At 46.4% G+C, this 25,451-nt stretch overlaps 1 protein-coding gene across 2 annotated transcripts in view; it reads left to right on the forward strand.

Moving 5' to 3' along the window:
- The window catches only part of CZIB (CXXC motif containing zinc binding protein), a 75,389-nt gene extending 50,182 nt beyond the window's left edge, over positions 1-25,207 (forward strand). The window contains exon 8 of one of the 2 annotated variants that reach the window (XM_069232649.1): positions 24,465-24,731. In XM_069232649.1, coding sequence (XP_069088750.1) covers positions 24,465-24,542 — 78 coding nt within the window. In that variant the 3' untranslated portion in view covers positions 24,543-24,731. Of the gene's footprint in view, positions 1-24,464 lie in introns of both variants that reach the window. The other variant, XM_069232650.1, reaches the window with a different exon arrangement.
- The last annotated feature ends 244 nt before the right edge of the window (positions 25,208-25,451 follow it).

Consider the following 25,451-nt stretch of genomic DNA (forward strand, 5'->3'; position numbering starts at 1 on the left):
TTTAATGATTATTATTTAAATGTTAGATGTAGGTACAGTTTTAGGGTGAGTATAAGGGTACATGTTTTAGGTTAAGGATAATGAAATTAAGTTTGAAAATGGATTATGGGGCTTGGGGCAAGCTCAGGATACTTATTTAATTTGTTTTTTATCAATGCGTCAGTGTTAGGTGTAAATTAATATCTACATTAATGTAAATACCTTTACATTGAGGGTTGTGGTTAGTATTATAGTTAGGTTAAAAATTATGCCTGACCCTGTTCAGTGTGCGAGAGGGCAAGCAAGGCTACTGGGCCACAACCGTGGTGGTTGTGATTCACATTTCGTATCCTGAGGTCTGTGCTACTATGGCTCTGCAAACTAGGCCAAGTACAGACTTTCTGCACTTAACTCATAAGGTGATGAGGGCGAGCAGTCGCAGGCTTCTCAGGCAGTGTAGTATAGAGAACAGACACTCCAAATTCAACAGTTAAATGACTGACACAAACACATACTGTCCAGCCAGTTTCTTGTCTTAGAAAAAGATAAATAATTTAATACCACAGGAAAACAAAATAATTCACAGAGTAATGGGGGTTGAGCTGCAGAGTTCTACAACACAGCAAGCTCAATCAGTTCCTGTATTTCCTGCAACCACCGTAATGGCTACAACCTTCACCGTGCTACAGCATTCCAACAGTCTCTCAGTTGCTCAACATGGCCTTGGGCTTCCATTCCGTCAGAACATGGCTACTGAACAGGTGGTATCTCTGTAGGCAGACGCAGGGTTGTGGTGGGGGTTGCCCCACCTCTTGGATCCCATCGCTGAAGCATTCAGCATGGCACACCGTTGTCGGCAGTCACACATCTTTGGCAGTTGCTTTGTCCAGGCAGCTGTGGGTCTTCTGCTACGGTAGTGAAGACCGTGGCAGTGTTGACAAAGGTAGAACAGGCTCCTGGGGTTGCAGCAGCAATGTCAGATGGCACACTTACCTCGGGGTTATTTTTACCTCCTGCAGTTCGCTACATGAACTATGCAGGGAGGCTGGGTGACTGCTTTCAGCTTGGTTATGTGCGGTCAGACTCCAAAATACACGCAGTATTCTTCTACATGCGCTACACACCGAAACGTATCTGGGTTTTTCTTCCTGGGCATTCTCTCCTGCAGAGCCAGGCACTCTCCACCCTCTCTCTGAGTAGGCAGGCTTCTAGATGCTAGGCAGAGCCACAGCTTTAGTTGGTGCCTAGAGTGATATGGCAGTGAGTGAAAGTTTGTGTTTGGATCTGCCCAGGTTTGTGTCATTGAACCAGGTTTAAACTGGTTGTTGCTTGTTATTCTTGTTCAATAGAAGGAATTGTATTTTGGTGGGTTTGAGTTTCAGGTAGGTGCTGGGCACATCTGGGTGAGGGTCAGACAGGGTTTGAGGTGTTGGATGTCTGTAGCAAAGAAGGCTTTAAAGTAAATTTGCATGCCATTGACGTATTGCTGAATTCTGATGCTGTTATCACGGAGTGCAATCCCAGGGGTTCCAGGTAGAGGTTGGAAATTACTGAAGACAAGTTAGAACCCTTGGATACTCTGTAGTTAATATGTAGGTTGTGGGACCTGGAGGTTGAATGGGTAAAAGGACAACCGGTGAGACTTTGCTGAAGAATCCCATTTGAAACTTCAGGGTGTGGACAAAGGTGCGATAGGCAATGTCTAAGGTGAATCGGTGGTGTGGCAATCTCTACGGACAGGTCCTCTGTCAGAGGACAAGGGGGTGTTGACTACACTTTGTAAAGTAGCTATCTCTGTGTGGCATCATCATTTGATTGATGGTACTTGAGGCGATGGGTGGAATTGACGTGTTCTTGAAGTTGAGCGTAGACTGCTTGTACGATGATAAGGCCTAATGTGAGGTTTTGGTCAGGAGTAGGTCTGCCTTAAATGCTTCAGAGTGTAGAGGCAAAATATATTTTAAACTTACCTTGTACTAACAGTTGTCATCAATGTAATGGCTAGCAATGTACTGCCATCAGTGATGTGCTGACAAATAGGTGTCACACGTTTGTGCCATTCAAAGGTGCTGCAAGACGTTAGAAATTGGTGAAGAGTGCCATGGAGTGGGAGCTGGAATGGCAACTAAGAAATCCTGCATGATCTGCAGACTGAGATGCATAGTGGTGCATCAGCCTATGTATAACAGAACCCTTAGTGATGGCAAGCTAATTTTCTCTTCGTTAAATTGGAGAGCAAGGTGCATTGGGAAAATGTGTTCTCTGGGGTGCTTGCATTTAAAAGCAAGTTGAAGTGTCAAAAAATAAGTTATAGAATGAAAAAATAATTGTGTGAAAGAACAAAAGGGCCTTTGCTTGACAAAAGCTTCCCTTATTGCTGTCTCCTCAAGGTTATGCCTATGTGCACTAAAAAACACGCAGTCACTTAAGTGCAGCTTTTACACTATTTCCTCTGTCCACAAATTTCATTTATGCCATTCGTGGATGTAACTTTTACAAATATGATAAATAAAACATTTATACTGAAGACAGAGGAGCAGAAACACAAATACTAGACCTAAACCACAATCAAAAATAACTACTGCCATTACCAGTCCCTTTGAATGTATGCACATAACATCCACGTTATTCAGTGGATAGCGTTCCCTAGCAGTGACTCCTAGTTCCAGTGTCTTCTTGTTTTGCGTCTTTATTTACCAAACAATGCCCTCACCCAGGGTTTCTGTTCCAGGTTCTACACCTAAGAGAAGTAGGGAATACCAAAGTCATACCATAGCTCAGAAGGAAAGGGAGAGAGGTGCAATCCCAGCACTCTGACTTCAGTTTCTTTTTTTCTGCATCCTTCAGCAAGAGTGCCGAGTTCTTCCCCATTCCAATTCACTCCAGTTATTTTTGCAGTGCTTTTACGGCGCTGTGTTACTGAAGCAGAAGCCAGGCATTTGCTCGAGGTTCCTCTTCAGGTAACCAAACACCTGCCCTTAGAGTTGGAATTTTTTGCATGCCTTCAGGCCTGCTTCCCATTGTGGCATTCTGCCTTCTACAACTTTTGAGGACTGAGAGAATGAAAGACTATGCTGATGCCTCGTCAGGTCCCTATCCCAGGAAAGGTGCAGATGGTTTGCTTCATTCTTGAGGAATTCCAGCTCTGCATGTAGCGCTGTAGGACTCAATCGTGGTTCTAATCCTGCTTAAGTCATGGCTTTTCCCTAGGCTTTGCTGACCTTGTTCCACCCATTTTTAGCCAGTAGCCTCTTCACAACACTGGTGCAGCTGATGCTACTGACACCCTACCAACTTAAGCAACCTCTGTTATGCAGCTGGAAAGCTTAGTTTTAGCATTGGTGTTTAGCATTGGCATGGCTACAAAACTCTTTTATGGCTCTGGCTTCGTTTTTGGAATTTTCCGGGGTTGTACCATTTTGAACACAGTGGAACACATGGAGAAGATTATCTTGGACCTCCTGTGGGCCAGGCTCATACTTCAGGCAAAGGCTGTTTTCATGTCCAGAAGGTCAGTAGTAAGGTAGATGTCTTTTGAAGTTGTCTCTACAGAGGATTTTCATTCTTTTAAGGCCGTATTGGCCAAGGTGGCTTAGGTCCTAGACTTGATTTTGCCAATTGCAGAGTTTAAATTTGACATTTTAACAGAAATTCTCCAGTCTGGCACTTCCATATCATAACTTCTGTTGCCTTTTATTGAGGCACTGTTAGAACCCTGGTATGTCTGCGTGGGTTAAGCCAGCTTCTCTGCAGGCGGTCTGCTGTCTGGTTGCTTGTTGTCATTGCCTGGCTCCAAAGACCTGAAATTTGTCTTCTTGTCTGTGAAGGTGAGTTCTTGTTTTCTGCTTGAATTAATGCATGCCCTTTCCCCTCCTTCCCAGCAGTCTCAGTGGATTGAGATGGTAGAAAGGAGTTGTTTTCTCCTGGGAGCCTGGCTCTTTGTTCATTCAGCATCATGTGCCTATTGGTGCTTTGGTCCCATACCCTTTGTCAGATGGCACAGAGGGTGGTTCTCTTTTACGGCATTCTGTGAGAAGACATTTTGCAGCAATAGTTTGAGGTTTGGAGCTGCTAAACGATTTCTTATCTGTGGTCCTGAAACAATGGACTTGGTGGCCAGGTGTATGGGTTCTCCTGTGTCCCTTATTAGGCATGTATTGATGCACTCCTTGACATTTCTGGTATGGCAAAAAGTTAAGATATTCAGGCAAATGTGGTTCATGAGGCCTTTGATGGTTCCCACCTCTTTTGCAAACAGATTTCTTTAGCCTCAGATGGCATTGCACATGTACACGCCAGTCCCTGGTATTGGGACTTGGAGTCTTCTATGCATATGTTTCATTGGAGGCATGTGAGGTTCAGAGCCTTTACAGGGCTACAGCCTTAAAAGAATGCTTACTCTAGCTTGTACATATGCAAAGGGTGGTTCATTCAGACAGGTACTGAGAACAAAAGTAGACTTTTTTTGGTTTTCCCCAGCTGTAAGGCCATTTGAATGCCTCCTTGTGGAGGGTATGTGCTTGCAGAGAGGAAGGTTCCCTTTCTGATGCTAGGTCAATACATGTTGCTGGACCTTTGGCCTGTGTACAGAGATTTGTCCTTTCTTGGAGGAGCCTATTTGCAAAGTGCATTTTCTTTATAGCTGTCTGCCGGTGCTTCATAATTCTTATGCATGGGGGCTGTGGCTACTTTGAGATGGAGCCCTTTTGTCCGTGGGAAGGTCTCCCATATTTCCTGACACAGGTTCTTGCCTATGGCTGGTGTTATTTGGCTGCGCTTAACTCCAGTCTTCCTAGTGGATCACATTTTGGTTCTGTTCTTAGTTTTGATTTAGCATTTTCTTGGGACATAGGCATGTTTAATGATAGAACAACGGAGAAGCACCTCTTTTTGTCCTCAAAACCTTCAGCTTGATCCAGAAAACAAAAAAAACTGAGAATTGCTAAAAGCGAAACATATTCATGCAGTTTCATGGCCAGGTACTTCTGTAACATTTAGGAGCTCATACAAATCCATGAGATCTGCAGGTGAAAAATATCCCATTCATCCTTACAGAAGACCCATCTATAGAAAAGACTTTAGCTGCATTGAAACCAAGTGCAGCTGTGACTGGATGGTCCTCAAAATCGAAAGTGCAGAGCTATTCTGCCAGAAAGAGTTCTCATAGATCTTAAATTTAAAGAACAAAATACTCATGGCAGAAAAAGAACTACTAGCCAAGGTTGAAAAGCAAATCAGTAAATTTACAGAGTTCATGCAAAACCAGAAATTTGAGAAGTCTAAACAAAACTTGAATATTGAATCAGTATAGCCACACTTGAACAACAACCTTTATACAAGACCAGAGGTACCTACATCATTAACAGACTTCTAATAGCGCTCCAAACAATGGTTTATAACATTTTTCGAAGCATCTTCATCACAATCTGTAACCGACGAAAAAGGTCCTTCTACAGCTAACTATGAGAGATGTTCTAATTCCCAACCGTTTCAGGAAGAGGCCAAACCAAATGAAAGTTTTAAAAAAAGAAAACCGCGACCATGGGAAATGATGACAAAGAAAGCAAATGTACAGGAGCCCTTAGTAATCCTACTTTGAACCTTTCCAAGCATATCCTGATGAAAGACTAGATGGTGGTTTTATCTAAAGGTTTATAATTTGTTCTTATATACCACGCTGACCTCACACAACTCTGAAGCAAATCTATTGAATAAGATTACAAGAGTGTTTCAGTGAGAAAGCCCTTCCCTGACAGAATGAAGTATCTAGACTTTGAAGGAAAAACAAGCCTACGTTTGTACTACCAACAACAGAAATGGCCAGCAAAGACCTTACCTTAGAGAAAGTAGTTTTATCTGCCATCACACAATTTGAAAGATAGTCAAGATACTTCAAACCCAGTCTCCCAACTTCACAATTGAAAGCCACATTTTTTCTACACTTTTAATGTTTCTATCTTGGTAAACCCCAACTCCCCTGACATACCCTCCCCCCATACCCACTGCCCTCCCAACATACCTCCACTATCCGCACACACTTCCACACCTGATGTTATTATCCCACCAGTAAAACACTGAATTTGTGTGCATTAATGTTTGCCAACTCTTAAGAAGAGGTTATGTGCCCCACATCTGAACCCCTACATTAAAATGATCACAGTCGCAAAAACACAGCACAATTGAAGCACAGTATTCATCTGCTTTAGCCCAATACTACAACTTGTAAAATTCTGCTGCCAAAGTTATCTAGAGAACAATTCATTCAAGTTTCTGGTGCTTTTTCCAATTACTTAGTTATACTGGCCTTCCCATACTTTTGCGCTGCATAAGCTTCTTATTTTAAGATACTTTTGCAGTTGTAATTACAGTCTAATTTAATTGTGTGATGAGAGGATTGGAAATTACATCTCCCAACAGCTCTAAACGATTCATGATATTATGGGGCACCTTGAAAGGCGCAGGACGTGGCACCCTTGATTCACAAAAGACACCCAAGCTGCATACTGCCTTGTTTCGGCTTCCATGACTTTGTCATACACCCTGGGCATAGCTGCCCCTATGCACCATCTGGAAGGCCCAATACTTCTTTCTACCCTTGCGCACACCTGATGACAGACATTTTGGCCCTCATTGCGAGTTTGTCGGCCTTTACTGAAGACCGGCGGGGTGCCAAGAGGCCACCAGCGATGGCGGTATCCCTACTGCCGTATTACGAGTCGCATAGTGAAGACCACCCAAAAACAGCCACTAATCTGAGACCGCCAGGCCGACAGAGGGCAGGAGAGGCGGTCCCGCACCAGTCCTGCCACGCTGACAACATCCTACCCTTCATGTTACGACCCAAAAATCAGTACAGCAGTCATTGCACAGTGGAAAACCATTGGCGGTGCGAATTGCTATGGTCAAAATATCACCTCCACCAGAACCCAACACCACATTAGACAGTATGAAAACCCCACATCTGACACACATACTCACACTACACACACCACTATAAAATACAACCCCACACAACCCACAATCCTTTGCAAATACAACCACAAACAGACAGCGAGGACCCACAAACCCATTACTAACCACTAATACACCATAGGCACATATACACTTCACACTCAGCACACACCACACAACTGCACCATCAACACCATACACACATCACAACTGCACACAAACACCACAACACACCAGCACACAAAACTAAGCACCCTACCCACCTCCCAAACCACTTCACTGCCTGCATGTCCCCTCAAAAGCACCCAGGATTCATAGACAAAGAGTTGAGGGTCATGATCGATTAAATCGGCAGGGTAGAGCCACAACTATTGGGAGCACAGGTCCAGCAAACATCCATAGCCAGGAAAAAGGAGTTATGGCGGAAGATCGTTGACTGGGTCAACTCAGTGGGCTCCCATCCAGGCACAAAGGAGGACATGAGGAAGAAGTGGAACAAGCTCATTGGGAAGGTGTGTTCCATGGCATCACGACACCAGATTGCCATCAACAAGACTGGCGGTGGGCCCCCCTCCTTCCCTAAAGTTCACATCATGGAAGGAGAAGGTCTTGGACATCATGCATCCAGAGGGCTTGACTGGAATAACTGGAGGACTGACGGACTGAACTCTGGTAAGTCACCAATACTCCCCTGGCACCGATTCCTGTACAGCATGCGTTCCCATCAGCCTCTCACCCCCCCCAATTCACCCCATCTCACACTTCTGCCCCCCAAAAACACCTGACGCCCCTTCCCTGCATGCTACACCATCCGACTCGCACTATCCCCACACAGTCCCTCCCTAGTGCAGGGATTGCACTCACAATGGCAAGCACCACAACTCCTACAATTAATCACTCCCTACACATGAAAAGATGCCATTCCCACCTCACAGTGGAACACCTGCACATAAAACCATCCCATATGCAACACATACTGGATGCTTTGACTGCGTACTACGACATGGCAATGACAGCCATGATATCCACTATCCACAACCCTCAATGGAACATGGAAACAATGTCACAATCCATCGCCCACAATGTCTGAAGTGCAACATCTGTCATTGCCATCAATGGGAAGCAAGTCAAGCCACTGTATGCATCAGACTATGATACGAACAAGTAAACCTCCACAATGTAACTCTCTCCCACTCTATCCACAGGTACCCCTGCCACTGCCACTCTGCAGAGGATGCCAGAGACTGCCAGCCCTCCCTAGAATGGAGGCCTCAGTGGATGTCTGGATATTGACGACTTACCTGGCCCATCTGGGAAACTGGTCAATCCACCAGCCCCACCCTGCCCACATCGGAGTCCCCCACCCTAGTGGCAACAACACCACAGCCAACCCCTTGTCCCCAAACCTGTGTTCCAAGGACTGTTCAGTCGGCAGTGTGCCCCACAGTACGGGGACCAGAGTCAACCCCTCACACCCAAGACGATGAAGGTCCTGGTGTAACTGTGCCGTGAGCACACTGTGCCAGGGACACAGGGGGCCAGGGGCAGTGGGATGGCACCTGTGGGCCAAGGGGTGGGGCCCCCAATGGAAATGACTGGCCAGGAGGCCATCTCCCAAGTCCTGGGAGCATACCAGCAATCCCAGGACAGGATGGGCCATATCGTCTCAACCTTGCAGGAGAACCAGAGGCTGCAGAGGTAATACCACCAGGAGACCATGCAGCAGTGGCAGGCTCACAATGCCACCATGGCCTCCATTGCAGGGGTGCTCAAGGAACTAACTAACATCCTGTGTGCCAGCAGGCCCTTTCCACTAGCCACATACCAACTTGAGCCATCCACTTCTGCCGTAGCTAGTGGAATGGAGGTCCTGTCAGAGGACCCACAGACCACCATCACCCCTCCCTCTATAGCTGAGGAACCCCCATGCAAACTAGGTCGTCCATCCAGACATCCTGCAGGAACTGATACGAAGACCAAAATCACTGGCAGGCAGTGAGCCTCTCCTGAACATCTCCCCTTCTGTGCCACTGAGACACCCTTTTGACTGTCCACTGTCATGTCTCCATTTTCCCTTGGCCCCTTGGATAATGGACCTGGACTACCCACCGCTGGGCCAACTACTCTGATGATGACATCCACCACAATCACACTCATCACCCATTGCACTTGTGTATCACAATATACACCATTGAGCACAGCTACTGCTTACCTGTCTTTATTGTAACAAGTATGATTTTCAGTATTACAGTATATAAGTAAAGTTAACCCATTGACCATAAAAAGTCTGGAAGATGGACAGAAGCTGGAGCAATGTGCAGCAAGTATAAAAGTAGTACATACATATTTTGAAATCATGTGTCAAGGGAACCACCAGTCGAGCCAGGAACCAGAGCTGCACCACCCAACAGACCTGCAAATAGACCAAGACAGGGACAACCATCACGATAGGAATCAATGTTGGCCATTCAACACACATGCAGTGCATTGTGGACCTCCCTAGTGCGAATTGGCAAGTGGAATTGCAACACATATTGCCTTGGCAGATCCCCATTTACCATGCATGTATTCCCAATGGTCCATCCCTCACAACTGACATTAGCCTACTAAAGGCAAGTTCCACTGTCAGTAAAAGTCTTGTTCCATATTCGTCCACTGTACATTGGGGATAAGTAGAAAAACTGATAACACTTCTATGTTTGGAAGTCCTAGTGCAGTTCACATAGCAGTACAGGGAACATACAACATGGGCAATCCTTTGCAGATGTGATGCTAGACAACAGCATAGTAAAAATTGTTCTGACATAAGAAGAGTAACACCTCCCCTGATGGCCAATATGTTTACACCCAAACTCCCCACACAGAGGGATAGCTGCACTTAACACCTCCACTGATGGCACACATGAGGTGGAGCTATGTCACAAGGCAGACAGGAGTACAGTTCACATGCATAACAGTTAACACATACCTGTATTTCATTAGAAGTATTGGTGGATCAACTCTGTTTTAGAGTCAGCTGCATCCTCATCATCTGCCTCCTCATCACTTTCCATCATCAGCCACTGGTCCAGCTGCCACCTCCTCAACCTCCAGTAATGGGATGTGACGTCTCAGGGCCAAATTGTGTAGTATGCAGCAGGCAACAACAGTCTGGCAGTCCTTTAGTGGACTGTAAAGCAGGGCGCCTCCTGAGACATGTAGACACCGGAATTTGTCCTTCAGTAACCCAAAGGTCCTCTCGATGACCCTCCTCGTCCTGCCGTGGGCCTCATTGAAACGGTTTTCCCCATCTGTGGTCGGGTATCTCACTGGCTTCCCGTCAACAAAAGGATCACCTTCCGACTCCTCACCCACTCACACAAAGCCCTCCACAACAGGGGACCCGAATACCTCAACCGCAGCCTCAGTTTCTACACACCCACCCGTCAATTTCGCTCCGCCAACCACGCTTTTGCCGCCGTCCCTCGCATCCGCCGCACCACGGCAGGTGGGAAATCCTTCTCCTACCTGGCGGCCAAGACATGGAATTCCCTCCCCACCAACCTCGGGACCACCTCACATTCCGGAGGCAATTCAAGACCTGGCTCTTCGAGCAGCAGTAACCCCATCCCCCTAGCGCCTTGAGACCCGCACGGGTGAGTAGCGCGCTTTCTAAATGTTTATGATTATGATTACTGGTATCAGCCGCCACGGAAGATTAGGTTAGCCAGAGTCAACTGTGTGCACAAAGGTTGGACCCACCACAATACCGGCTGAGACACATGGAAAAATGTGAAGAGAGGTGAGATAACAGGTGCACACATACTACTGGATACATACCAATGAGCCAGATCCTCTCTCTCTGTGTAGTTGTGCCATCATGTGTGGGACATTGCTGTTCCTCAGAATGTAGTACTCATGCACAGAACCTGGAAACTTGTCTGTCACCTGGGAGATATACCAGTCAGCGAGACAAACCACCTGGACATTGATGAAGTAAAAGTTTTTCCTGTTCCTGTGCACTTGTGTATTGGTTCTAGGAAGAACCAAAGCATTGTGGGTGCCATCTATGGCCCCTATTACATGAGGGATATGTGCCATATCATAGAAGTCAGCTTTTACAGTGGCCAAATCCACACGTTGGGGGAACTTGATGTAGCTGTCCTGATGTTTGAGTAAAGCACACAGTACATCTTTTAACACAATACTGATCATCGGCTGTGATATCCCTGCTGCCAAGCCCACTGTTATCTGGAACAAGTCTGAGGCTAGGAAGTGTAGCACAGACAACACCTGTACTGTGGGAGGGACGGCATAGGGATTCCGTACGGCAGCCAAGAGATCCGACTCCAACTGGGTACACAGTTCCATGATGGTCTGATGGTTCAGAAGATAGGTCTGGATGATGTGTCTCTCTCTTTCAGGGTAGCATGGTCGACTAGGGGCCGGTACACCGGTGCATGTCTCATTCTCACCATTGCACAGTATCTAGGAATAGGAGAGAGAAAAAGCCACTAGTTGATGTTGACAGTTCAAAAGTCACTGAACACTATACTTGAAGCACATAAGAGTACTGTGGACATAATGCTGAAGTACACATGATCCATTTGAGCATGTAGACTGACCGTGTATGCCATCCTAGATTACAGTTGCAGCCCCAGACCGACAGCGTGCCCCACGCAAAACATTTGACACTTCCACGTAACCACACCCTATTTCCACAGGTAATAAGGTGTATGTAACATTTGAACATGTAAATATGGTTACCCCATCTATGAGACACCAAGTGACTGCACATGTGTTATAGTAACCAGTACATCTACCTACACTATCCATGAATGTCACATGTGTGAACCCTGCTTTGATATGTGAACATGGTTGATCTATACACATGACACTAAAAATCGTCCATGATGCACTTATCACTCACCTACAGTACACTAACTACATGTCAAATGTCAGCCGCCTATCCTGCATGCACAGGACTGATGGAAGTGACTTTATTCCGCCGGCGTTAGTCGTCATGGTGGTAGGCGGGCTCAACTGTCGTACAACGCCTCATTGGATAACATTGTTGCCTATGGGAGACTGGGGCCAATGATGTTCACCGCCGGCGTTGACGGTCATGTATGCGACGCCCGTGACTGACATTTTCTGTTGTGTAGCTCACTTGACTCCTGACACTTGTGCAAGCAAGACCTCTACTCCGTGAGCTGTTGTGCACTGTCTCTGGGAGCCGTAATGCTACGTTCTGCAGGAGATAGAGCCCCTGCCTTCACCCAGGAGGAGCTGGAAAAGCTAGTCGACGGGGTCCTAACCCTGTATGGACATTTGTATGGGGCACTAGAGCAGCAGGTGAGTCAAGTGTTCCTGTCCTGTCTGATAGTGATGTGTGTGAGGTTGAAAGGCATTGGGACGATGCATATGGAGTGAATGCATGCAGATGGTGCGTTTGTGCCGTAAAGACACGTTAGTGTAGTCATGAGATGTGTCTGATGTGTGAAGTCCACTGCTGTTGCTGTAAAGCCACTCTACATTACTTTCTCCTTCTCTCTGTGGCACCCATGCAGGTCAGCACCCATCAGAAGAAGGGGATTTGGCGTGCCATCGCCAAGGAAGTGCATACTGTAGGGTTCCATGCCCGGCAGAGCACCCACTGCAGATAGCTGTGGGAGGACCTAAGACGCTGGGCCCATAAGACTGCTGAGGCCCAGCTGTGGACATCCGCCTAACAAGGGTGGGGTGGCCGTCGGACCTGGACCCCTCCTAGTGGTCTGCATTTTGGCGGTGGCCTTCCCTGAGGTGGATGGGCGCTTGAGGGCAGCACAGCAGCCTCAAGGGGGTAAGTATACACTCACACCTCACTAATGTAAGGCTTGTATGGGTTTGGGTAACCTACTAGTGGCAAGATGGAGTGTGGACCATTGTTAGATGCACATCTACTATGGGTATGGGCCACCCTGGCAGGATTTGACTCGATTATGTGTGCCAGTCCCATGCAGTGACTTATGAGGGGACTTACTTCCATGTTTGAGTTTGTCTGGACACCCTTCACATCTTTTGAGTGAGCAGCTCCTTCCAACAGCATCAGTATACCTGAGGTGTCAGGGCATTGCCATCAGCTATAGTCTGTCACTATGGCAGAGGTAATTGGTGAGTTCTCAGTCAGCAGCCTTATACTGTATGTATATATGGCTGCAGAGGGCCAAGGTATTACTGGCCGCATTGTTTATAGATTTGTTGGCATGCTACCTTGCCACGCAGGAATCAGTTATGTAAGGAGTGCAGGGTATGACTGTGTAAACGACCATGGGATTGTGCCAAGCACTGTGTTACTGTGAATAGTTTGAGACTTTATCAAGTCAATGAGTGCCAATGTTCCCACATTAGTAGGTTTTTTTCTGCATAGCTTTTGTTTCTCCTAAGATTTCCCACAGTTGTGCATGTCAATGTAAAGGCATGCCCTGCAATGCCATACCAGCAGAATATGAGGTTGTTACTCTGTGTGAATGATGAGTAGGTATTGACTCATTGCACTCTTTCTTTCTCTCCCACCCTCTCTTCCTCTCCTCCTCTGTCTTTGTGTGCATCAGCATCATCAGGCAAAGGGGCACCAGCGAGTGGGGGAGGCTGGAGCCCACAGGACCAAGGAAGCTGACACCAGGGGTGCCATGGGGGAGACCGGATCTACAACATCCTCTTTGGATTCCTCCTCCGATGGACCCACCCTGGCGGTGGCGGACCCATCTGAGACCAGCCCAGCACCATCCTGGTCTGCCACCCTCCTTACCAGCACCGCCCTCCCTGTAGCTCCCTACCCAGTTGCCCGTGCCTGCTCACCCATGAGGGTGGGCGTCTCATTCGCCGCAGGGCTCTCTGCCCTTGCCCTATTCAGCCCTGCTTCCCTCATTTTGAGGAGTCTATTTACCTCCTGAGGTCCATCTCTGTGGGACAGTCAACCATTGTGAATGTCATCCAGGGACTGGCATCACAGATGCAGCAGTCCAGTGTATATCTGGAAGGCATTCACGGTGCCCTGACTGCCCTGCAGAGATCCTTTCAGGCTCTGGTCTCCTCGTTGTCAGCAGCGAGGGTCCCTTCGTCTTCTGTCCCCCTCCAGCTACCTGTGCCCAATCCTACACCCCTCGCCCCACACCCATCTTGAGCACACAGTGAGACCACCATTCATCCACCCCAACAGACACGGTTCGCAAACACAGGCACCACAAGACCCACCACCGCCATGCACACAGTCAACAGACATGTGCAGACACAACAACATCCACTCCCTACAGACTCCTGCACCACTTCCCCCTCATAGAGACTACGCCACTCATACCTGCTAACACCACATCATCACTCCCAGATCAAGTCACCTCATGCCCACTGTTTTCACAATAGCAGACCCTCATACACCACATGCACACTCAGCACGACTACTAACACACCCCCATGCAGCACATCCACCTTACCTACAGACACCACCCCAAAAGACACTAACACATCCACCCTGTCATCTCCCTGCATCTCCTCCCCCCTCCTCCTAGTACACCTAAACGCCCGCACTCACCCACCCAAAAGACACCCAGCACACACAGCATCCACCCACGCACCAGCACTCAAGGTGCCTACACGTATACACCTCTCAACCACTCCCTCTCCCTCAACTCCCATACGTTTTTCCCATGACCGCCTTTGTGTCCCTAAAAAAAAGATTCCTGTATGAATTTTCCCTGTTCCCTGCCACTGGCCCAGTCCCTGTGTCCCCCAAGCACCCAGTTACTCGCCCCATACTCGGTCCTTCCACCTCCCAGTCCTCCCATGGCCCCCCTGATACTGCCCATTCCCTTCCCCCAGCAAAGTATTCTACCCCCACCAAACCCAAGTTCACCCCTCCCAAACCAAAAACCAAGGGTCCTCCCCTAAAGGGCAAAACTAAGGGCCACCCCCCAACCCAAGCCAAAAGATCCACCCCCAAGCCCTCACCTAACTCCCCCCACCCCTGAGGTGCCTGCCTGCCCCATTGATGCCCATGCCAGGTGGAGGCCACCTTGCAGTCAGGAGTCAAGTTGGACCTAGAGACATTGTCCAGTGTGCCTGGGGCACTGTGAACAATTGAACTGGCCAGTAGGACGGTGTTGTACATATTTTTTTTTATTCATATCATTTATATTTAATATACCTGTACCAGAAAACCATTGGTGTTGAGGGTGACAAACTTGTCCTGGCTTTCCTCGTATGTGTGCAATTTGGTGTGTGTGTGTCCTGCGTGTGATGTGTTTGTGTAGCAGCATGAGTTGTGTAGCTGAGTTGTGCTATGGACTTGTTGTGATGTGTTGTGTGGCATTGTGTGGTAGTGGTGTGTGTGTTTCCACTTGTGTTGTGATGCATCTGTGATGTTCTTTGTGTTGGGTGGACATGGCGTGTGATCTGACATGTTGTTTGGCAGTTTTTTGGTTTGGATTGGTTGTGTGATGTTACGTGTTGCTGCCAGTATGTGTTGTCCTGTGGAGGTGTGCGGTGTGCCTCACTGCCAATGCGTTTGTGTGGTTGCGATGGTGTTGTCATTGTGTGACACAGTGGTGTTGTGTGTGGATGTGTTTGACAGTGGCAGTGGTGTGTGTGTGTGTGTGGTGTGTGTATGTTGGCCGTGATGTGTGTTCTTTCTCTGTGTGTGTGTGTGTGTGTATGTAGGTGTGTTGGTGCGGGTGTATGTTTGCGTGTGTGTGTGTGGCCGTCGCTAGCCTTGCTGGGGTTGTGTTGTGTGTGGGTTGTGTTGTGTGTGGGTGTGTACTAACTAATCACCTTCGCTCCAGTGTGTGCTAGGTGGGTGTACTTACGGTTGTTGTCTTCATCGCTGGCTCTGGAGTTGTATGGCCAGCATGAGCAGTGGGAAGACTTCAAGTTCGGGTTCCATGGTGGCTGCGGACATGTATGTGTTCCTGAAAGTGAGTGTCTGCTTTTTTTTTTTGTTTCTGCCAGACTTTTCGTAGCCGTGCAGCCGCCCCGTAAATCCTGGCGGTGTGCAACCTCATATGTTTGGCGGAAACATGGTCTCCGCCGGCATAGGTATGCCGGCCGCAGCTGTCCATCCTCATTGTCGGTACTGGGGGTGTATTGGCTGTGTCCCGTTGGGAACACCGCCATGCTCATAATATGGCAGGCTTCTCCGCCGGGCTGCCGGCGGTGCGACCGTCATCGCCACCGCGGCGGTCCTATGACCACCTTTACATGTTCATTTTTGGATGTCTGATAAGACTGACTTATGGTAAAACTTTTTTAATTCTTATACGCTTATATCATTATAAGTCTTAATGGTAATGAATGAATAAGGCCATTTTTTTCAAAATGCTGTACTGCAGAACAACTGAATTTTCTTTTCTGGTTCTTTTACTAAAACAAGACCAAATCATTCTAGAGAGGTATCATTTCTGTTGCTGTCCAGGGGTACAACGTTTCCTCGCCTCAGTGACCCTACCCCTTTTAGTGATCAAACCCCGGAGGGATGACTCCCAAGTCCACATTCTGTTTCACTCATTGGTATTTCTGTCACTTATTGGTTCGCATTCTGTTATGATTGAGTTTGCTTCTGTGCTGGTTTCAGGCAAATCTCACTTCTAATGGTTTGTTGAGATGTTGATTGTCTGGTTGATCTGGTGAATTCAGCTTCAGCAATGTCCTTCCTTCCTCTACTGGTATAGTATGGGTGAGTTTACCTGCACGTCCAGAGGACAGCCATAACGGAGAAGCACATTTGGGTTGGTTAGATGGTCAGTAAAATGGGCTGTCTTGTCAGTGATAACGTCTTGTATCAATAGAATCCTTGCTAAAACTCAGTCTTTGTGGGGGGCATTGCAAAATCAGAGTCTTCCCTCCACCGGAAAAGAACACATCTTTGCAAGTATCTCTCTTAGTGGGCCATTTTTTTTCTGCTCCTTCCAGTCACTGCACTTATTCCTTTTTTTTTTTTTTTTTTTTTTTTTTTTTTTTTTTACCAAGGCCTTATTTCCTGGACCATCTGACATAATGTTTTTATATCAGTCTCATCCATGTATTTTTAAATGGTCAGTGAGCTCTGTTTTCTGTTTCCTCAGATTTTTTCCCTGTGGGAGTTCCATTTCCCCCAGACCTTGTGCCATTTTTTTATTTTTATTTTTATTTTTTAGAGCAACCCCTACCCTCATAAATCTATTTCTCTGCCAACATACACCAATGTAGGTCACATTTCCAAGCTTCCACCTCGGGTGGATCGGGGGACCTCCATGCCCGTGTAATATTACGCTTTGCCACTATTAAGCCTATCCTCATCCAAATGTGATCCATGTTAGCTAGTTCCAATTCACCCTTTATATTTAGAACACACCATTTGGGCTGAGGCTCTATGTTGCTTCCACATAGTACGTTTAGACAGGATACTACTGCAAGCCAGAATCTCTGTATCTTTTGGACAGTCCCATAGCATATAGTGAAATGTCCTAGGAGATGCTAAGGCCTCTTGCCATTTGTTCCCGTCCAACTCCCCCACGTCCTGCTCCCAGTGTGTTTTCATGTCTGTACATTTATCTGGTAGGTTATTGAGTATCTTACGATATGTGAGAGATGTTGCCTTTTTGGGTAAATGTTTGAGCACTAATCTATCTTCTAGCGGGGACGACTCAGGGGTGGGGAAGTCCACTCCTCTGGGTAATACCTTATTGAGTGCGTGTCTGATTTGGAGGTAGCGATACATCTGTGCTTCGGCCAGCTGATATTTTACCTGGAGATGTGTGAAGGGAAGAATGCCCCCCTCCACCCTGATTTTTGTGAGACCGATGAGATCCCATTTCTTAAAACTCTGTAGTGTTGCCAGTTAGCCTAGTGCTGTGGTTTCCCACAAGGGGGTGCTCTGTGTAATGACGTTGTGCCATCCCAGCACCTTCAGCGTCTCATGCCAGAGGGTTAAAGTAAGCACTGTTGGAACTTGGAATATCTGCGCTCCTCCTCCACCATACAGTGCCCGGAGGGTTCCTCCTGGCTGCATTGCTTCCCTATCCATACAGTATGCCAGCTCCGACTCTGGCAAGAAGGCTCACTGATTAATAATCGTGAGTTGCGCCGCTCAATAATAGTTATGCACGTCTGGGAGGGGTATCCCCCGTCAGACCAACTTCTAGTGAGCTTGGCTACCGCTGTTAGGGCCGGCCCCCCATCCCACAGGAGTGTACGTATTTCCTGGTCAATGGCTCGAAAATATGAAGCTGATACCGGATACGGGTGTTGGGAAGTACGTAGAGGAACCAGGGCAGGGCCATCATTTTAAACAAAGCTGCCCTTCCCAGAAGTGACAATGGCAGGGATCGCCATCGCTCAACATCCCCTCTAAGCCGTCGCAGTGGTGGCTCTAACTTCTGGGTAAAGAAGCCAGTGGCCGCACCCGTTATAGTGATACCCAGGTATCGAAACCCTTCCCTGGCAATCCAGGTGTCATAGCCAGTCTGTAGACATGGGGTCGGTAGACATGGGGCTGGGACATTTACAATATATAAATCTCTGACTTATCCCAGTTAATAGTGTAGCCTGATTATTGACGGAAGAGTGTAAGTATGTGCACCACCCTGTCCAGGGAGGAATTTGGCTCTGAAATGTAGAGCAGGATATTGTTGGTATATAGTGATATCCTATCTTCCCATTGCTCTGACCACTGCAAGCCTCTGAACAGCAGATCACCACGTATCCACTCGGCCAATTGCTCCAGTGCCATTGCAAAGATCAAGGGGGATAGTGGGTACCCCTGTCGTGTGCCACGTTGAAGACTAAAGACTGGGGATGTGCATTGGTTAAAGACCACCTGCCCCAGGGGCTCTGTTTACAGGAGACGCACCCAGGCTATAAAGTTTGGTCCAAACCCAAATTTTCTTAAGACTTCAAAGAGGTACACCCAATCTATGGTATCAAAGGTCATCCTTGCATCACGCAAGAACACTAGTGCTGCCTCTCTTATTCTGTGTGTCCTACCTAAGATCCTGTATAGGCGTCGCAGATTCAAGGCAACACTACGACCCAGCATAAAGCCGGATTGGTCTGGGTGTATCAAGGAGAGGATCACCTTGACCAGCCTTGTGGCCAGTATTTTAGCAAAAATTTTGACTTCCGCATTCAGCACCGAAATGGGCCTATATGAGGCACATTGCTCAGGCGGTTTTCCTTCTTTGGGTATCACCACTATGCTAGCGATTCGCTGATCTGGGGCAAAAGACCCTTCTCCCTACTCTCGATACATCACCAGTAGATGTGGCGCAATGGTAGATGCCGTTAGTTTATATAATTCAATGGGTATCCCATTAGGTCCCACAGGTTTGCCCGAGGCCAGGTCCCTTATCGCCTGCAATATTTTGTCCTGTGTTATGTCATGCTCTGACAGTTCCTTATCTTGGCTGCTGAGAGTCGGCAAATTGATATCCACTAGTAATTCCCGAATGTTACTAGCTGGGGCCAGTTTGGCTTTGAAGTACAGGGCGATGTAGTATTCAGCAAATACCTTCGCTATCTCTGGTCCCTCACTCACCCGAGTTCCATTCCGAGTTTAAATCTCAGGGACCCATCTCTCCAACCAAGCAGGCAATTTACCCGCCCTATCGCCCACTTCATATAGCCTGCGCTGCATGGCAACGTGGTGTGTGTGGGCTGATTCCATGAACATGTCTCTATATTCTTTCTGTTTTAGCGCCAGCTGGTGTGTTCTGTCTACGTGGCCAATGTCTCCCAGTCCCGTTTCTAGGTCTCTAATTTCTCTCTCCAGTGCCTCTGAACGTGCATTTACATCTTTCTTATGCCGTACTATTGCAGAGACCCCTTTATAACCGCCTTGTAAGCCTCCCATAATGTCTGTGAAGAGTCGACGGACCCTACATTTTCTTTGAAGTAGTTTCGAGCAGCCCTGGTCAAAGGTGAGCGGATCTGCAGGATTTTAAGGTACCATGGACTAATCACTAGCCTTCGTTGTCCTGGTGGATCCTTATTGCCGTAGAATGCCCAGATTGGTGAGTGATCTGATATTCCTAATGCTAAATGCCTGATTTCTCTATAGTAACTGATCTGATCTGATGGGGGAAGGTAAGAATGTAGTAAGTTCTTGAGAGGCTTTCATGGGCCCCAGAAAGAAACGTGTACTGTTGGTCCCATGGGAGGCATGTGCGCCACACATCAAATAACCCCAAGGCTGTCGTAAAGTCTGCCAATGAGTGGCAAGGTCGGGCCACTTGCTGTTGTGGCCATCTAGCCTGTAACTCAGTGTGTCCCATTGAAATATCTTCCCATAAGGAGGTTACCATCTGGCAGCTGTAAGAGCAGGGTATTAAATTCCTGATATGCTTCAGCGTGTAAGCTCGGTGGAATGTACACTGAGATAATGTTCAGCGTGGTTTCACCCCAAGTCCCAGTAAGCACTGCATATCTACCGTATCTGTCTACCCATGTGCCTTTAATCGTAAAGGGCCAGGACTTAGGCAGTAGGATGCCCACTCCTTATGACCCCCGAAGTGTATCCTGCATGTGCTACTATTCTAAATCCCCCTCGGTCCAAGGCACAACATGTATTTCCATTTAAATGCGTCTCCTGCAGGAGAACAATGTCTGGGGCATGTTTTAGGTATTGCAGCACAACACTCCTCTTTCTTAACCCCCAGCCCATTTACATCCCAGGAGAGCACCTTAGTATCAACAGTTCCCAGTACCATTGTCCCAGGCTAAAGCTAACATGTGCTCTGTTACCACTGGGTAGGCTAGGGGGCACTCATGCTGCAGGTCAGGATGTATTGACCCCGGTGCATTGATTCTTAGTCGCATTCAACTTTTGCTTGTCGTACAAAACACTTGTCCTAACAATTTACTAACCATTAAACCAAAATATACCCCCCATCTCCCTGCATGGTGAGTCTAAAACTACCCACCTCCCCAACTCTGCAGTGCTTGTCGCTTATTCCCAACATGTTAAAGTTTACGTTTGGGGTTGATGTCACCTGAAAGGTACATCCCCTAGATTGCACCCATATCTACAAAAGTTTGCTACAGTATTGTATTTGTTATCATTATAAATGGTATTGCCGTTTTCGTTAGGCCCCGTTTTAGGGCAGTCCGGTCCTGCATCACTGTGCTCCCCGACAGCGACCAAATTGAGGTGTCCGGTAGAATGCAGGCACCAACCCCCTGCCCCCGCTCTTCATGTTGATCCAGGGTTTGGAAGTACCCTAGTTGTCTCTCCTTTGGTGATATTGTCTGTTAAGTGGTTGTCCGTTAGGTGGGGTCGGGCTGTTCCTCCTCAGTTGGTGAAACATTTTGGTCTTCCTGAGAGCCGTCCCTGGGCCTCTGCCTTATGTCTTCTCCTTGCTGCCTCGGTCGTCGTGATCTAATACTTCTGTGTGGTTTCCCTGCCATTCACCAGCCCTTGAGCCTCGTCCAGGGATCTGTTGAATACTCAAAGAACCACGTTTTCCCCTCCCCGACTAGTCTCAATTTGGCAGGAAATATCATGGGTTATTTAATTTCTCGATCTGTTAGCGCCTCCTTAACCACTAAAAAATCCCACCTCTGTGGTTGCACCTGGAGTATAAAGTCTGGGGAAAAAAGTAATCCTTGCATTGTCATAAAGAACCGGGAGAGCAGCTCCTGTTGTTTGCAGGATCAAGTCTCTATCCCTGTAATTAAAGAGTCTGGCAATACTGGGGCAGGGTGGTGCTCCAGGATGGGGCGGCCGTCCGGGCACCCGGTGGGCCCGCTCCACGGAGAAAAATTTGGATAGCCCTTTAGGTTGTAGTTCCTTAAGGATGAGGAACTCTATAAAGATATCCACCGCAGGCCCCTCAGACCTCTCTGGAACACCCACAATTCGTATATTATTTCTTCTTGATCTACCTTCATAGTCCTCCAATATGGCCTGCATAGTGGTAATGCGAACCTGCAGTTATTAATTTGAGTCTTTAAGCTGGCATTATCTTCTCTAAGAATGGAAGTGGAATCCTCGATCTTCTTCACCCGTGAACCCATATTACGTAGGTCTGCTCGCAGGAGGCCCACCGCTGTTGTTATTGAGTAAATTTGCGACTCTAGGGATGTACAAACTCATTTTATGGCCTCCATTACATCAAGAAGTGTGGGGGACTCCCCCTCCGTCACTGTCTGGGTCTGAGACACCATTCTCTGGTCCGAGGGTCCTTCTGCATCTGCTGGTCCTTTTGGTATGGTATATTTGTCAAGTTTGTTTTGTTGTCCTGCCTTTCCTCCACATCCCCCCTGTCATCTTAATCCCTGGCCAAGTCGTTCTTTATTGTCTCAGGGCTGCTGTTCAGTAGTCGCCGCCGCCTGCTCAAGGGGTATAGCTAACCCCTTAGCGGCCTGTCGATTCTTCTCTCCAAGCAGCCCTCCTTTGCAGGTTGTTGGTTATTTAGCTTGTTCTTCTCACAGAGGTTCTACTTCCCCCCACATTTCTCACCGTGAAAAGTCTCTTTTTCTTCCTCCTCATTGGTCCTTTCTTATCTGTAAACTCTTTAGTTACCTTGTTCAAGCTTTGGAGTCACAGAACTGCATGTCTGCCATTTCTGATCTCATTGAGGGAGCAATGGGGCCTGCTTTCATATTGTCTCCAACTGCTCTCTTAGTGGCCAGGTCAGTTTCAGTCCTGACATGGACTCCAATCTCCTGATCTGTCTGATGGCACTTTTTGAGAATAGTATGTCACTGTACATGCTGAGTTTCACCACATCTCTCCCTGGGCCCTCTGACATTCACCTGTCTCCCGGGGCTCTCCTGCAAATCTCTCCTCCTAACTGCTAGGGAGATGTTTACAAGAGGTAATCTTCCTGAGCCAGCTTACACCTGTGTTTCAGACATTGCATCTGTCTTCTGAAGTCCATTGCCCAGCAGCTCTGGGTGTATCCTGCTTCCTGCTCTACACAGTCCTCTATGCGGCAGAGGCCATACTCTGGCAAGGAAAAGTTGTTTCTTCTGATTAACTGACCCTCACTTACAAGTGTAGCATGTTTCGTCACCGGGTCTCACCCTGGTGGTGATCGTCAAGAGTGTGCTGTACCTCTAATAAGGGAGCTCTTGATATCCTACATAGGGGAAAAGGAGAGATAGTAGAGTTGCCTACACGACTAATGGTATAATAATTGATTGTTTGAGAATCCTCAGGCAAGATTCGGGGTCTTGGAAGCACATGCTGTCCTGACTTTAGACACTCTCAACTCACTGATTAAACCCATCTAGTGGGAATACAGGGAAAGAAAAGTAATGGTTATCCCCTGACAAAGGAATTTTCCATTCCCCTTTTTCTTTATAAAACCCTAAGCTTTGGCTGGTTTTGATTGGCTTGGCATTACGTGATTATGTTGACACCAGAGGATGTCTTCTTGGACATAATTTACTGTCATTCTCTTGATACGTGTTTAACATCCCCATCACCACCTTAGGCGGCAGCAGGCAGAAACTCACTCAACACTGGTATGTGGTGCCAACTATCATCGTCTTTTCTGAGCCCAGAGGTGTGCTTGACTAGGTACGCTCCCACCGCCATGTTACCAGCCTTCTTGTGGCATTCTTCCTCTCCACTCCTGACTCATTTACTTATTTTTCACTCATCACTGGGAGTCCCTTCTTCTCCAGCTCCCTGGAGATAGAGGGCACGTGCGGTGCAACTCTAGGCGTAGGAGAAAAATAGGGCCTTTTCGTCAGGTTGCCAGTCTATGCTCCACTGAAACATCCCAGTTCAAATTACTCTTAGTTATATGGTAACCATGGTAACCGGATAGACACTTCTGAATTGGCAAATACAATACAATATTTATTGAATCCTGTCTACCATTTTGGACTCTTTTAAAAGAGATACTTGACTGTCAATAGTAGTACTGGCCATGTTCTAGTGTGGTTCACTGATCTTATGAAGCATCCTTGTATAAATAAACAATGGAAGACTTTTTCCAAACTGGAATTATAGTTCTAACACTGCTTCTGTTGTCGGTACAGGGATGTAGTTAATAGTGTAAAATATAATTACATTTGACTTTTTCATTGCATTGGTTGGCAAAATGAGGCTCAAATGAATTAGTTGTGTGTGTGTGTGTGTGTGTGTGTATATATATATATATATATATATATACTAATATCCATGTATGTATTTTTCAAAGAGGTTTTGTTTACTCAAACTGTAGGAAACTGGGAGAATTTTTGTGACTACCTTGTTGTCACAGAAGCAAAAACCTCTCTGCAAATTAAAGTATCTTTTAACAATTACTTTGCACTCAGGTAGCCCAGAACAGCTTGCCAGTGATACATTTGTGAAATGTGCAACATTGTGAAGTACTCATTTTTGTGTTTACGGTCTGTGTTCTTTAAAATAGTAAGGTCTGAAAATTAAGAGTTGTGTTGAATTCAGAGTAATTCGTCCATTTTTTTTTTAGTTTTTTTTTTTTTTTAGCCTTCGACCTTTAATTTCGTATGTCTATTTAAAAAAAAATGTGGTCACATATGAATCTGTTGTAATTAATCAATTTACATTTCTAATGGTGCCTTTTTCCTTTCAGGATTGGATGGACTACGATGAAAAAGTAAAGGAATCTATTGGAATATATGACGTAACCCATCAGTTTGTGAAATGCTGACAGTTCTCGTTTTTAAAATCTGTCTGAGTTTTATGTGTTACAGAAGACGTAAACTGTTTTTGACCAATGGCAACATATCAACAAAAAGATAATATCTGCAAACGATCTTATTTTTGTTAATCATTGTGACCATCTTTACACTAGATGTTACCTTTCCCCAATAAATCAGTATGACCATTTCTTGGAGAATGCGGTTCATATTCTACTATTAAGCTTTGAGCACTATACCTACTGCTGTTTTTGAATGATAGAAACATTACATTTAAGGCATTAAGTGCCACTGTACCTTCTATTTTGTGCCTTTCAGCCATGTTTTTGGAGAAGGGGACTAAAATAACTTTTAAATCTGGTTAGTCAAGAGGAACTCGACCCCCAAAATTGTTAACTTGTTGAGAACTATTTGTAAGACTTTCTATATTGCTTGTTTTTCTGTAACTGATAAAGTACTTTTTTATCCAAGGCGCTATTCACTTTGTCCAGTCATACCTCACGCTAATTAACATGGCTCCTTTTATCACAAATTCCCCCTGACCCTAAAGGAGTGAGTTGCATTGATCATATGTGGAAAATAATTTCACAACTCTATGCAGAGGAATATAATATTAACATGTGGAGTTATTTTGGAGCAGAGATGGCAAAATAAATGTGTTCATTTTGCAAAAGTATATTTCGTCTGGAATTTGTAAATCAGTTTATGCACCATTCCAAACTATGAAAACCTTTATTTTGAAAAAAGATGGAGGCAGGTACTCGAATCAGTTTACACAACATTATTTCCACATTTTTGATAATGCTTTGCAAAATTCATAAAGGAAGAGAAAGAATAGCATGCTTAATATTTTACAGATTACAGGGGAGAGTTGAACAGTAGATTAGAAGAGGAACTTTTTAGAGCTTGTACACAATATG

Source organism: Pleurodeles waltl, chromosome 4_2 (assembly GCF_031143425.1).
Source record: "Pleurodeles waltl isolate 20211129_DDA chromosome 4_2, aPleWal1.hap1.20221129, whole genome shotgun sequence".
Taxonomy (NCBI): Eukaryota; Metazoa; Chordata; class Amphibia; order Caudata; family Salamandridae; genus Pleurodeles; species Pleurodeles waltl.